The sequence below is a fragment of the Apium graveolens genome, chromosome 7 (genome assembly GCF_009905375.1).
Source record: "Apium graveolens cultivar Ventura chromosome 7, ASM990537v1, whole genome shotgun sequence".
NCBI classification, from domain to species: Eukaryota; Viridiplantae; Streptophyta; class Magnoliopsida; order Apiales; family Apiaceae; genus Apium; species Apium graveolens.
In genome coordinates, this window is record NC_133653.1 from 40575598 (window position 1) to 40589682 (window position 14085).

Genomic DNA, 14085 nt, shown 5'->3' on the forward strand with positions numbered 1-14085 from the left:
AAGGTCACAAGGTATGCTTGAATGTCTATGACTTAAGGCAAGGAATGGCAAGGCAGTTGTCAATGACTTTTTTGGGGAAAGTTATAGAAGGCATTTGGTAAGTTCCTGATTGTTTCATTTGTCTTCTCTTTGCATGTTCTTTGCCTGTATAAGTTAAGATTCTATTTTCATGAAAATTTAGCTTTTTATCTTTATGTTATGCATCTAGTTCTGGCATTTTAGTATCTTAACTATTTCTCGTATTTTCTTCTTCATACTTGATCTATAATTTAATAGTTTCTTAATTTGGTTTTATAAGATGATTCACCATAATAAAATTACTGATTTAGTGTGCGAACTATGAAGTTCCTAGAACAAATATTATAATAGCTGTTAATTTCTCTGGAACCTAAATTTCTGCATTAAGTCATCGGACTTTTTTTTTCTTGCTTGATGGGCTAATAAGCTTGTACGCTTCTACTTTTTTCAGGCATACAGGAATAGTGGTTTATGGCACTGAATACTATTTCAGTGGTGGTGTGCAGCAAGCAACTGTTGGAACTACACAATATGGAACACCTGTTCGAGTGGTTGATATTGGCAACATGGGCAACATGGGAAATCTCTTGCTTCTCAGGAAGATGATCTTGTTTTTCCCTCTCCGGATTTTTCATCACAGGCTCTTGTCCCCTCTTTCCATAAGGTGTGTGTTTCCCTACTTTCAATTCTTTATATATTAAGCATCATATTCCGCTATAAACCATTCCAACTCTTGAAAACCATATTCAAATTTACCAATAATACCTCTACTAATCATTGCTTACACTCACGTTTTGGTAACTATTTCAAATGACTTCAACCATTGTATTGTCAAGAATCAATAGTTCTGACTTGTGAATACTTCTTAATTTTTATTCTTTTTTTTTCTTATTTTGTATTTCGGTCAGTACATGGAAATGTACAAGATGTCAATCGAAGACCCAACTGGGTTTTGGTCTGAAATTACAGCTCAGTTTTACTGGAAATGTACATGGGATCCCAGTGTCTACTCTGGAAATCTTGATGTTAGGAAGGGCAATGTCAACATTAAGGTCTTCCTTTTTTAGAAAATTTGTTTTACTTGATTATTCTTGTTAACCCCTCCTCTTAGGTCTTTGGCTGATTTTTTTAATTACTTTTGATCAGTGGTTTGAGGGTGGGATTACCAACATATGTTACAGTTGCTTGGATAGACACATTGAGTCTGGGAATGGTGACAAAATTGCAATTTATTGGGAAGGGAACGAGCCTGGTGCTGATGCCTCTTTGACATACACCCAGCTTCTTCAAAGGGTTTGCCAGGTTGATAACACACTATCTGCAAAGACATATTCATATAATGATGTGTAGCTGGATTCAGTAAAATGGTTTGCTTCATGTCTCTCTACAGCTTGCCAATTACTTGAAAGATATCGGTGTTAAAAAGGGTGATGTAGTTTTAATTTACTTACCCATGTTGATGGAATTACCAATAGCTATGCTTGCATGTGCTCGAATCGGTGCAGTCCACTCGGTATGATAAAAAGACCCCTGTCCTTTGTTACTAGACTTCTGGTGCTTACAATATGTGATGCCTTTGAACAAGCATTTATCGAAGTACTGCAAGTTTGATTTTTTCCAAGTTGTTTTTGCTGGATTCTCTGTTGAATCTGTTGCCCAAAGAATAAGTGATTGTAAACCAAAGGTACTGATAACTTGCAATGTTGTCATGCGAGGGTCTAAGCTGATACGTCTCAAACAGATTGTTGACGCTGCACTCACAGAATCATCGAAGAACGGGTTCTCTTTAGGTATGTTTTCTTTTGTTAAAGAAAGACCGAGTACATGAAATAGTGTAACCTGTTCGAGTCACAATATGAAATATTTGACCACGGATTGATTTGCTGATATGATTTTTTCTAGTTAGGGACTTGTTGATTCTGATACCTTACCACTAAATGTCTCAAGAGAAATGCTTCAGCAGCACAGCAGTTTGAAGACGATAAAAAAGAAACTCATTAGGAAAGCCCTTGATATGATACGTAAGATTGCTGATGAGGATCCTGATGAATCTACCAACAAAGAGAAGAATGGTATGGGAATATCGAAGTTTCAATATTTTTCTAAACTGAAAAACGTCAAAAGTAAATTTTTTAATAATATTGATAGTTGTCAATACATATGGGTAGTCCTGCAAGGCTACAAAACAGAGTTCTGTATGTTGGGTGTTGAATGAATCCTTGTTCTTGTTATAGGTTTGGTAACTTAATATTGGTACTTCCTTTGTACTCTCTTTATTTCCTTATTCTATTATAAATTATTAATTATGGTGCAGATGTTGAGGCATCTGATGAAAACGATGAGAAGAAAGGCCAATATACTAAAGCTTGTAGGAAGGGCATAGATGTCAAATTTATTGCTCATTGCAGCACAAAGTCGAATGAAGATCTAACTTCACTTGATCAGTACATAAAGTAAATGAAATTTGGCCAGAAGGATATCTTCTATTTGACATGAATGAGCAAGGAACAGTTAGAGAAGTCTCCATTCTTGGAAAGACTAATTAAGAAAAATTATGAGGTGCAGTTTGTGCTCGTATATTGTTAAAATATGCTAATCTTCTTTTGGTTTTATGTTTCTGAATCCTTTCTCTTTAGCGCTGTATGTCACTCAGTAGATATGTGTTGTTTCTAAAGTCTGAATTTTTATCTTGCAGGTTATTTTCTTTACGGATCCTGTGGATAAACACCTTATGCAATACCTAATGGATTACGAAGACAAGAAGTTCTAGAATGTTTCCAAGGAGGGTTTAAAACTTGGTAAGGATTTTAAAGGCAAAGAACTGAAGGAGGTCTTTAAGGATTTGACCAAATGGTGGAAGGGCATACTTTCAGATCATATGTTTTACTATTTTGGTTGACGTTCTCAGACAACAATTACACAATTAGTGATGTAAAACTTTACACAATTTGGTCTATAAACTTCTTACACATCACTTTCAATTAAGAAAAGCTGATGTCAAAAAGATAATGTACATCACTTTAAGGTAAAAAACTGATGTCAAAGAAATCCAAGTTCAAGTTTAAATGAAATATAGAAATCACTTTGTTTAAGATTAAACTGATGTCAAGTAACATTATAAACATCACTTTTAACCAAACAAAACTGATGTCAAAAAAATACAATGTACATCAGTTTCAGACAAACAACTGATGTTAAAGACTAACATGTTCAAGTCTAAATGATACATAGACATCACTTCATTCTAGAAAACACTGATGTCTATACGCTAAATTAGACATCGCCTTTCATTAAATAAACAGATGTTTAATATGTCATTTTACATCACCTCTGTCAAAATTATCGATGTTTTTGTGACAAAAAACATAGCTCAATATATGTTTAATATGTTTTAATAGGTGTAATTTAGTTATTAAATAATTTTATTATAGCATTTTTTGTAAAAAATCATCACATAGACATCAGTATTTTTCACTAAAATCGATGTTTTTGTGACAAAAAACATAGCTCATGATATGTTTAACATGTTTAATTAGGTGTAATTTAGTTATTAAATAATTTATTTATAGCATTTTATGTAAATAATCAACACATAGACATCTGTTTTTTAACTAAAATTGATGTCTAATCGAGTATGGACATCGGGTATTCACCGATGTCTAGAATAGACATCACCGACATCAACATCGGTTGGGAAACAGCATAGACATCGGCCAAAAAGCGATGTCTATGAACTTTTTTCTTGTAGTGTATATATAGATTATATAATCATCATATGAATATACAACTCTCATCAATATCATATACTCAAAACATATACATACAAACGCATATATAAACATAACAACATGTAAAACATAAAAAATCGCATACATAGCAGTCATGGAATATTGTATACATGTTATCATCATAAAACTAGTAAACACATAAACGAATTAAACACTTTTCGCAAGTAGCTCTGATGCCATTGTTGGGTTTCGAGCACATAAACGCAACGAAAACAGTAATTAAAAATGTGAAAAATTAGAACTTTCGAAACCCACCGCAGGATCCATGCAAAAAATAGATATTTAATTCATAGATCAGATTGTTTACCTTAAGAAGCTTTACAAATTGGTTGACTAATGGAGATCCAAAGCTTGTTCAATCACCATACATCCCGCTCTCGCGATCTACGCTCTATCGGTATCCATACGAATGCTTGAACGCAAGGATTGAATGTGTACTAGGACAAAATCATTTCTTCTTGCTCTCTCCATCTTCTCTCTTGGTGGCTAAGGTTTTTGTAAAAGTCTTGCATACAAAATTAGCCACAAGAGATATTATATATAGAGTAGAAAAATGAATTATAACTCTTAACTAATTAGGAGTTATTATTAATTCAAAATTCCTATTTGTATAATAATTAAGTCACACTCAATTATTTAACAACTGAATTTTATAATTAATATTAGTAAATTCGAATATCAATATTTATCTAATTAATTAAGTCATACTTAATTAATATTATAAATAATTAGTTAGTTAAAGTTAGTTAAAATTGTTCCCAATGTTTTTTTCTAGAGTGAGAAGCTCCTCTTTCTCTCTAGAATTAGAATTTCCCGCCTAGCTTTAATCCAGATATATTACCCGGTTTTGTTTTTTTCCAGGAGTTCAACCCTCTCTTTCTTCAAATCGCTTCTTCTTCTTGCTCCTTTACTCCTCTAATTCTCTTACACTAAACACACGCTCTGTAATTTTTTACTCCCCTCTTCATTCCCTTCATTTCGGAATCCCTATCTCTTACCATCTCCATTATCCCATGGGTTCTCGGAATTCTGAAAACTCTGGTAGCATGAACTAGGAGGAGTTTTCCAATTTCATTGGTCATAACTATATGGTTCCTCCATTAGCTTTACCAGCTCCCAACCATGCTCTTCTTTTTGAAGAAGTGGCCAACCCCTTACCTCTTTCCCCAGCAACTCTCGGACGAGTTCAAGAAGATGTTAACCTCATTCTTGCGGGTGGTTCTGCTAGGCATGACCTTGGTCCCAGTCAAGGTGCTATCTCTTCCCACTCTTCCAAACAGTTCCAAACAAAGTCTATTGACTCTGTTACCAAACAAGGTACTAATTCTGCCCCTCTTCTTGAAGATTTGCAAGGAAATATTCAAGTTCATAATGGTATTTTGACTGTTTTCGTTCCTAAGGACAATGATAATTCTATTGTTGCTAATGTGGATAATGTTGATTTTGCTGAGAATGTTCCAACTGTGAACATTAACACTACGGAGCCTATTGTTAACCCAACCCCTGCTTTGGTTTATTGGAGTTCTATTGTTACTAAAAATATTCCGTCCATGAGTACTAGTCAAGATGACAATGTTCAAATTATTTTTAATGAAGATGGGTCTGCAACTCTCAAGCCACCTAAGGAATTTCTGGTTAATGCAAGGAAAATGTGGAACACTAGTCTTATAGGACATTTTATTGGAGGCAGCTTTGATTTTAAATTTGTTAGAGATCATGCTTTCAAATTATGGAAAAATAAGGGTTTGTCAAGAGTTTTTTATAGCTCTAAAGGTTACTTTACATTCAAGTTTGCTTCGGTTCAAGAAAAGAATGTTATACTTGCTCTAAACTCAATACAGGTTGGAGGTAAAATGATGTATTTGGCTCCTTGGATGGAGGCCAATAAATTCAAGAAGAATGTTATTGAAACGGTGCCTTGTTGGGTAAAATTTGAGGAAGTACCACATTCTTACTAGTCTCGTGAGGGATTAATGTTTTTAGCCAAAGTAGTTGGCACCCATTTGAAATTTGATGAGAATACTGCCAGGTTTGAACCTCTGAGGTTTGCTTCAGTTTAGGTTATGTTATCTTACTCAAACCCTCGACCTGATTTCATTTGGGTGCTAGTGGAAAATGAGCTTGGTAATTCTGAGTTGGTGAAAGTTTCTATTGTTTACCCTCACCTACCTTATTCTTGCAGCTCGTGTAAAGCATTTGGTCATTCTTTTTCCAGATGTGCTAACAATCCCAATGCTATAAAGCCTACTCCCAGAAACAGACCCTCTGGAGTCACTCAAGCAAAGACTAAAGTCCCTAGGCAAGTAGTCAGTACTTAGGGCAAGGAACCTATCTTGAATGACCACAATGATCAAAATGAGCAAAGTGAACAAATTGTTAACCCTGTTGAAAAGAAAGTTTGAGACTTTAATCCTGTGATTGTTGATGAATTTTTAGGTTGTGATGTTGTTCTGGATGATGATCAGAACCTTGAAGATGTTCTTAATGGTGATGATATTGATAATTTTGAGACTGGCTTGATTAACAGAGTGGGTGAGAATGCTGCAGATGTCCTAGTTACTGCAATTATGGAAACTGGAATTAATGAAACTGTGGGAACTGAATTGGCTGGTTATGTTGAACCTAGCAAAGTTGGAGCTCAAATTGTTGAACCCTCTTGCATGCCTGTTGTTGGTAGCAAAACTGTACACTTTGGCACCCTTGAGGAGCTGTGCACTGACCCCGAGTTGCACAAACCACCTATCAACCAGAAATGAAGGAGAGGGAGGAGCCAGGATGTGGAGTTGGCACCTGTGATTTCCCAACCAACTAACACAACACCTTCTCGAGTTGTGGTGATTGCGCTTAGTGCATCAGGCCTTTTACCAACAAAATCCAAAGTTGTTGTTGATGAAGATGGGTTTACTCAGGTAACCTACAGGAAGAGCCCAAGACAGAGTCCAAGACATAGCCCAGGACAAGGTAACAAACTGGCCTCTAAGCCAGCAATCCTCAAACGTTTACAATGAGGTTTGCATTATGGAATGTAAGGGGCATCAATAAGGGGCCCCATCAAAAAGAAGTGCAGAATTTTATTTCATCAAATAAACCTGATTTTATGGGAATTATAGAAACTAAAGTCAAGGTATCTAATGCTAAAGGCATTTCGAAAAAAATTATTTAAAATTGGGATTGGATTTTCAACTACGAGCATCATCACAATGGGAGAATTTGGGTGGGCTGGAATCCTACTGTTTGGGAGATTTCAGTGCACTCAAAATTAGGTCAGCATATCTCTTGTAATGCTAGATTTATTGAGCAAGATTTTAGTATGCTTGTCACCTTTATCTATGCATATAATGAAGCTATTGATCGAATTCCTTTATGGAATTACATGCTATCTCTTAGTAGCATCTCAATGCCTTGGACCTTAATTGGTGATTTTAACTGTATTACTAGTCTTAATGAAGTATGTGGTGGGAGAGAACGTTGGACTCCAGAAATGCAAACCTTCAAAGATTGTCTGTTTGATAGTGGTATGTCCTCAATGCACATTGTTGGAGGTAGGCTTACTTGGTTTAACAAAAGGTCTCAGGCCCCTGTTCATAAACATTTGGATCGTATGGTGACAAATGCTAGTTGGTTTAATACCTTCTCTGAGGGTTGTGTTATGGTTAAAAACAGGGGGCTTATGGATCATAATCCTCTTCTTTTTTAGGAACCTATGTAACTTCAAAAACATGGTAAACCATTTCAATTCATTAACTACATGATCGAGATCCCTGGATTTCTGGATTTGTTTTCTTCAGCCTGGTCTTTAAATTGTCAGGGTTCTCCTATGGCTCAATTTAGTGCTAAACTCAAGCACACAAAATTTTTGCTCAAGCAACTCAACAGGGATCATGGCAATATCCAATCTAATGTAATGGTGGCTCGTAATTCTCTGACAGAATTTCAAGAATTTGCATGTTCTTCCACTGATTCTGGGGTGTTAGATGTAGAAAAAATCCTTATTGCGAATCTGAATAATGCATTGATGCAAGAAGAATCTTTTTTGCTCCAAAAGGCTAGAGTTAAATGGTTGCACCTTGGGGACAGCAACAACTCCTTTTTTCACCAGAAGTGTAAGGTAAACTGGAATAAAAATAAGGTGCTAACCCTTGTTGATGGGGAGAATCATCTTGTTCATGGTCAAAATCAATGTGCACAGGTTGCAGTTAACTACTTCTCTCAGGTGCTTGGTAGTCCTTGTCAATAGGAGTTGATGGACCTTTCTTCGGTTAATTGTATGGAGTTAAATGAAGAACAGTCTCGTGCTTTAACAGCTCCAGTTACTGACTTTCAATTTATGATACAGTCAAGAGAATGAAGAGAAACAAGGCACCTGGCCCAGATGGTGTCAATGTGGAGTTTTTTCTTGCTACCTGGCATATCACGGGCACCAGCTTCTGTAATGCAGTTAAATTCTTTTTTGAATCAGGAGCTATGCACTCTGGTATCAATTCTACTTTCATATCTTTGATTCCTAAAACAGTGGCCCCAACTCGAATGAATGATTTTAGACCAATCTCTTTGTGCTCTGTTTTGTACAAATGTATTTCTAAAATTATTGCCATGCATCTTAAGAGCATTATGCACTATATAGTTGACATAGCTCAATCAGCATTTATCCCAGGTCATTCAATATCTGACAATGTGTTATTAGCTCAAGAATTGTTTAGAGGTTATAACAGAGTGACTGGCTTACCTAAGTGTGCTCTTAAAATAGACCTTCATAAAGCTTTTGACTCTCTCAGTTAGGACTTTATTCTGGATGTTCTTCACAAGATAAGGTTCCCTACTTTGATGATTACTTGGATCAAGTCTTGCATCTGCACAACCAAGTTCTCTGTGAAGCTAATGGAGTTATTCATGGTTACTTTGGGGGAACAAAAGGTTTAAGGCAAGGTGGCCCTATGTCTCCTTATTTATTTGCTCTCTGCATGAATATTCTGTCTTGTATCCTTAATAATACTCCTGATAACTTCAAGTTTCACTGGCGCTGCAAGGATTTAAAAATCAATCATTTATTTTGTGCTGATGACGTTCTTTTCTTCTCCCATGGTTCAAGGTCTTCTGTTGAGCACATTATGAACTCTATCAGCACCTTTTCTTCGTGGAGTGGTTTGGTCCCTAGCATAACGAAGAGTACCGGTTTTGTTTGCAATTGTGACAGCAATTTCTTAGAATGGTTGACACCTTAGGCATCCCGAGAGGTACTCTTCCAGTAAAATTTCTTGGGGTACCTTTAATATCCTCCCAACTTAGTGTCAATCACTGTATGCCTCTAATTGATAAAATCACTTCTCGAATGAGCTCTTGGGCTATTCTTTTATTATCTCTTGCAGGTAGAGTCCTTCTAATAAAATCTGTATTGAATGATATTGAAGCATTTTGGTGCAACCACTTTATGTTGCCTGGGTTTATTCATGCTACCATCCAGTCTTTATTGACTCGTTTTTTGTGCTAAAGTTGCATGTAATGTTATTTGTCTCCCAAGGGAGGAAGGGGGGCTTGGCTTGAAAAACATGATTGATTGGAATAAAGCTCAAATTATTGGGCATTTGCTTCGAGTGGTGATAAGATCAAACTGTTAGTCCCTTAACAATGTAACAAGAATTATAGAAGGGGGTGAATGGAATTCTTGAAGCTTTTTCTTTAATAAAAATGTTCTAACTGAAATATATATAAGTGTGAATTGATTAGCAGAATGCGGAATAGTTACTTGAAATGAATCAAAACACAAGTAATTAAAAACAAGAGTCTTTAAAAACTTTCTGGTGGATTTGAATTGTAACACCCCCAAATCCGGGGTCGGGGATCCGGGTTGTCACGAGTTCCATTTCCCTTAACAACACCCAATCTTAATACACAATCAACTACTCTGTACTGTGACCCCACAATAAACACACACACCACAAGTTATAGTCTCAGAGATGAATATCCAAAAATAATCACAAGTCGTTTTATTCCACAATTATATGTCAATACACCTTAAAAGGTTTCTGAATAAATTTACATTTTCTTTGCCATTATTACAATTGATAAAGATACATAAGTCTGGTATATCAAAAGTTGAAAGCCTAGCCTATTGGTAGTTCCTACCTCAGCTACAGCGACATCAACGCCTATAGGAAACTGCGGAACGTTTCCTAATCGCTTGCGAATCGGGAGCTTGGTCCTGTTCATCTTTTCTATCTGTTGTTGTGTGATGAAAGAAGAAAGCAAGGGTGAGCAGCAAGCCCACCAAAATAATATGTATAATAATTAACAATATATGAGCCTTCTCATAGTACTCATGAAAGTCTTGGTCAAAAGAAATGAACCAAGTTTGATATCTTAATGCGATGAAGTCGCAAAATATTCAGTATATATACATATATACTTTTCAAAATATGGGAAGTCATCTTCCATGCATAATACACACAGAGTTCCGGTGTATAACTGTATAAAAATATCGTTGCAAGGTGATCTCCTATATCTAACCTTGTCTCAACATTTTTCTGAAAATCTTTGTCATGCATAAGATAATCATTTACTAGATATAAGTTTAAAAGATGAAGTTCCAAGATACTCTAATATACTTATATCTTTTCCAAATACTACTTGAACTACCACCGTTCAAGTTATAATCAGTTCAAAAGTTCATCACATAGATGAGACTACAAGACAAGATTTGAATAGATTCAATCTTTAAATATCATTATAAATAATGAAGTTACGAGATACTTCATTAAATCCCGATATATATATACACCTATATATATACATTTCATACACTCCTTGAAAACCTCTGTTATGAAAATTATAAATAGAGTTGCAATATCCAATGAATTTGGAAAGGAGAAAACCTTGGCATAAACCTGATATCTTGCTGATCAGGCAAAGATACCAATAAGTAACCTTTTCTACTAGTAGATGGACGAATTCCCCACTGGTCATCACCCTGGCCGCAATAGGACCTTATGCTGGACTGCCACTCAGCCACTTACGCATTTGATGGACTCCCACTGAGCCACTTACACTTTCATGGACGCCCACTGAGCCCATGTTGCTTATGCCGACTCAAATAGATGGACTTACTTCCCGAACGATGGGCAAGTAATCAAGATGTTTTCTCAAAACAGTAACCGCGTTGCGAATGTAAAATACACCACTGAGCCGGATCCCTCAAGTTTTGAACGAGTATTTAAATCCCCTTTAAAAGGAAGATCTTAAATATAAAAATGAGTTTTGGGATCCGCTCTAACTTTTTTTAAAAATCATTTTGAAGACTCGAAAACACTTTAAAGAGTGTTTGGAGTAATGCTGATTTAATAAAATAAATCAGTCCCAATATATTAGAAAATATTGAATATTATTATTTAAATAATATTCCCATAAAGAATAATCTTTACAAAAATAATTGAAGTAGAAGTTTTAAAACTTATACTTGAAATGAGTATTAAATAACCAAAGATATACTTATACGAAAGTACTATCTTTATTTGAATAATCAAAGATAATTTTGATTATCGACATGAAATTTAAACTCATGTGACAAGCCAAGGCCCCTTATTCTTTAATAAAATAAAGAACATATCTCAGCAAATAATCGGAGTCATAGATCCTCAAACGAATATTCAAATAATATTCAATAAATTAAATAAGCTGAGTCATAAGCCCTCGAATGAATATTATAAATAATATTCATTAAATAAAATAAAGGAGTCATACATCCTCAAATGAATATCCAAGTAATATTCAATAATAATATAAAGGAGTCATAAGCTCTCAAATAATATTTGAAATAATATTCATTTAAGTAAAATAAAGGTATCGAATAAACCTTATTCGATCAATAGTTTTAAAAACTATATCCATATATATATAAATAAATATATATATATATAATATACTCGGGAACATCGACTCCCGGTTTAGAAATATGTTCACCTTTTATCCCCTATACTAAGGGTATACGCAACTACTTGGTTATTTCTAGCATAGGTATTATGCAACTATAAGCATTGAAATCAACAGATAGATAACCAGATTACGAAACAGACATGCATATATACCATATCAGCATGCTCCAATATATCGCAAAATTTGCTAATAACAATCATGCACTATCACAAGATAATGCATATACATATATTTACATCACAACAACAGTATATCGGGTAGAAAACTTACCTGAGCGACTGGGGGTTACGAATGGCTCGGGACGAGTCTGGTAACCTATAAACAACAAGTAAGTTGGAATTAAACCAAAGTCACTTGTAAATCTATACTCTAACCAACTCAGACTCTAACGCTAGTTTTGCGCTTACTGATTCTCTTAAGTCACTCGAGTACCCTCGGCTCCACCATTTTTAATAATTTAACCTTTACGAGTTTTAAGGCGATTCCTTCGCGAGTGTCTTACCAACTGCCTAACACACTTACCATAAATGTTTCATACATTAATTAACCCTTTTTGGTCTTTAACCTATGCTTCAAAGTAAGGCGAGGGGAAATGTTTCGTTCGCGAAACGCCGTTACTTGAAACGGTCGTTTCTCCTAAACCGTGCATCGGAATTGAACGAACTACATATCAAAATGAAGCTCGTAACACGAACTATCTAAACATGGCAATGGTCAACATCTAGCAGGGGGTTCTCGGGTCCTAATGTTATGCACAAAAACAGTCTAAAGAAAATCGGACGTTACGACGGCTATGTTTACGCGATTTCCCAAATTAAACCATTCAAAACCAACCACAATTCAACCCCAAATCAATCATACAACCAACATCCATCCAAACCACATCATAACAGCCCCAACAAATCCACATTAACCATTTATACTTATTCCCCACATGAACTAAAAGCTTTACTTAGGTTCTTTAACTAATTATCAAGATTTACAACTCCAACAATACCACAAAACCAACTAATCTCTACAAACTCAACCAAACTTTAAACAAACAAGCCTCATGCTTCACATATACTATATCAATCATATTCATTCCTAATTACTCAAAACTAAAGCTAGGGTTTGTAGTTTATACCTTCCTTGGAGAGTGGAGAATCAAGAGAATGGCTTGGAATCACCCTTAAAGTCCTTATCCAAGCTTAATCTAAACAAAACTTCAAGAACACAAATTTTAGTTCTTGAAAAACACTATTCACCATCTTCTTCCATGATTTATAGAAAAAGATTGGCTTGGAATTAGAAGCTTAAACTTATAGGAAGTATGTAACTTAACTAGGAGAAGCTAGGATAATTACCTTGTAAAATAGCAAGTGGAGGAGCTTGGACTTCCCATTTCTTAAGAAAGAAGCAGAGAGCTTCATGAAGAAATGGAGGGTTTGGTGTTTTGTGATTTGTTTTGCTTGGTTGCTAGGTTTTTATTTTGTTTTAGGTCAATTACCCATTTACCCTTGATTTTGTGTGGTTAATATTCCACCACATTTCCTTCCCTCTTATGTCATGCTTGCATCACTTTGTGATGTCATCACCCCTCCTTTGTCCTCTTTATATTGGTTGGATGACACCATCCTCTCTTATCCTTTTGATTAACTTCCTAATTGTTTGCCTAATGACCGCTGATCTGTTATACGGTTCGCTTAACTTTCGTTTTCGTTTATCGTTTGAGGGATCATACCCGGGATCTTATTACTTAGGTTCCCTTAACCTTTCTCCATATATTATATTCCTTTTATGATCCTCTCTTATAATCCTTTAATTTAAATCCTTTTTATCCTGTTACCTTATACTCAATTCTTTCCGTATCTAGTGGATTTCCGGGAAAAATCAAAGTGTTCGGAATTGGATTCTGACGATCTTTACATACACTTGTATACCACATAGAGTACTAATAATATCCCAGAAGATCAATAACAGAACCCCTACATAGTGTGGCATGAAAAGTTTTCTCATTCAGCAAAAACACTATTCATAAGGGTTTCAAAAATTTTCAAAAATTGGGGTTATTACAGTCTCCCCTCCTTAAAAGGATTCCGTCCCGGAATCAGATAGAAAATGAATAGGGATACTCTCTTAGCATTGCACTTTCTAACTCTCGAGTAAATTTTCCCACATTGTGGTCCTACCACCAACTCTGCCTAGTTTAATAACCCTTCTCCTAAGCACTTGTTCCTTTTCACTCTCTAACCCTTCCTGGTTGCTCCATATAGGTTACGTCGGGTTGCGTGTCTATGTGCTCATATGCCCCTATTTGTCTGGCATCCGAATTACACTTCCTTAACATTGATACGTGAAACACGTTATGACT

The 14085-nt window shown here is 35.5% G+C and overlaps 2 protein-coding genes across 2 annotated transcripts; both read left to right on the plus strand.

Moving 5' to 3' along the window:
* The first annotated feature begins 609 nt into the window (after nt 1-609).
* On the plus strand, nt 610-1846 carry LOC141673519 (acetyl-coenzyme A synthetase, chloroplastic/glyoxysomal-like). The gene is made up of 5 exons (XM_074480269.1): nt 610-682; nt 927-1070; nt 1165-1320; nt 1409-1531; nt 1616-1846. Exons 2-5 carry the CDS (start codon nt 930-932, stop codon nt 1844-1846), a joined length of 651 nt encoding a protein of 216 aa, XP_074336370.1. The 5' UTR covers nt 610-682; nt 927-929.
* Nucleotides 1847-7116: 5270 nt separating this feature from the next.
* On the plus strand, nt 7117-8585 carry LOC141673521 (uncharacterized). Its single transcript, XM_074480270.1, has 3 exons — nt 7117-7458; nt 7615-8026; nt 8143-8585. The coding sequence occupies exons 1-3, from the start codon at nt 7117-7119 to the stop codon at nt 8583-8585; spliced, it is 1197 nt and encodes a 398-aa protein (XP_074336371.1).
* Nucleotides 8586-14085: the final 5500 nt, after the last annotated feature.

Excerpts from the sequence above, each read along its gene's own strand:
- LOC141673521 (XM_074480270.1), top strand. The coding sequence starts at position 7,117 with ATGCTTGTCACCTTTATCTATGCATATAATGAAGCTATTGATCGAATT. Across the intron at positions 7,459-7,614 it reads TCTCTGAGGGTTGTGTTATG|GGTTCTCCTATGGCTCAATT; the intron begins GTTAAAAACAGG and ends TTAAATTGTCAG. Across the intron at positions 8,027-8,142 it reads CTACTTCTCTCAGGTGCTTG|TCAAGAGAATGAAGAGAAAC; the intron begins GTAGTCCTTGTC and ends TTTATGATACAG.
- LOC141673519 (XM_074480269.1), top strand. The coding sequence starts at position 930 with ATGGAAATGTACAAGATGTCAATCGAAGACCCAACTGGGTTTTGGTCT. Across the intron at positions 1,071-1,164 it reads AGGGCAATGTCAACATTAAG|TGGTTTGAGGGTGGGATTAC; the intron begins GTCTTCCTTTTT and ends ACTTTTGATCAG. Across the intron at positions 1,321-1,408 it reads TTCTTCAAAGGGTTTGCCAG|CTTGCCAATTACTTGAAAGA; the intron begins GTTGATAACACA and ends GTCTCTCTACAG.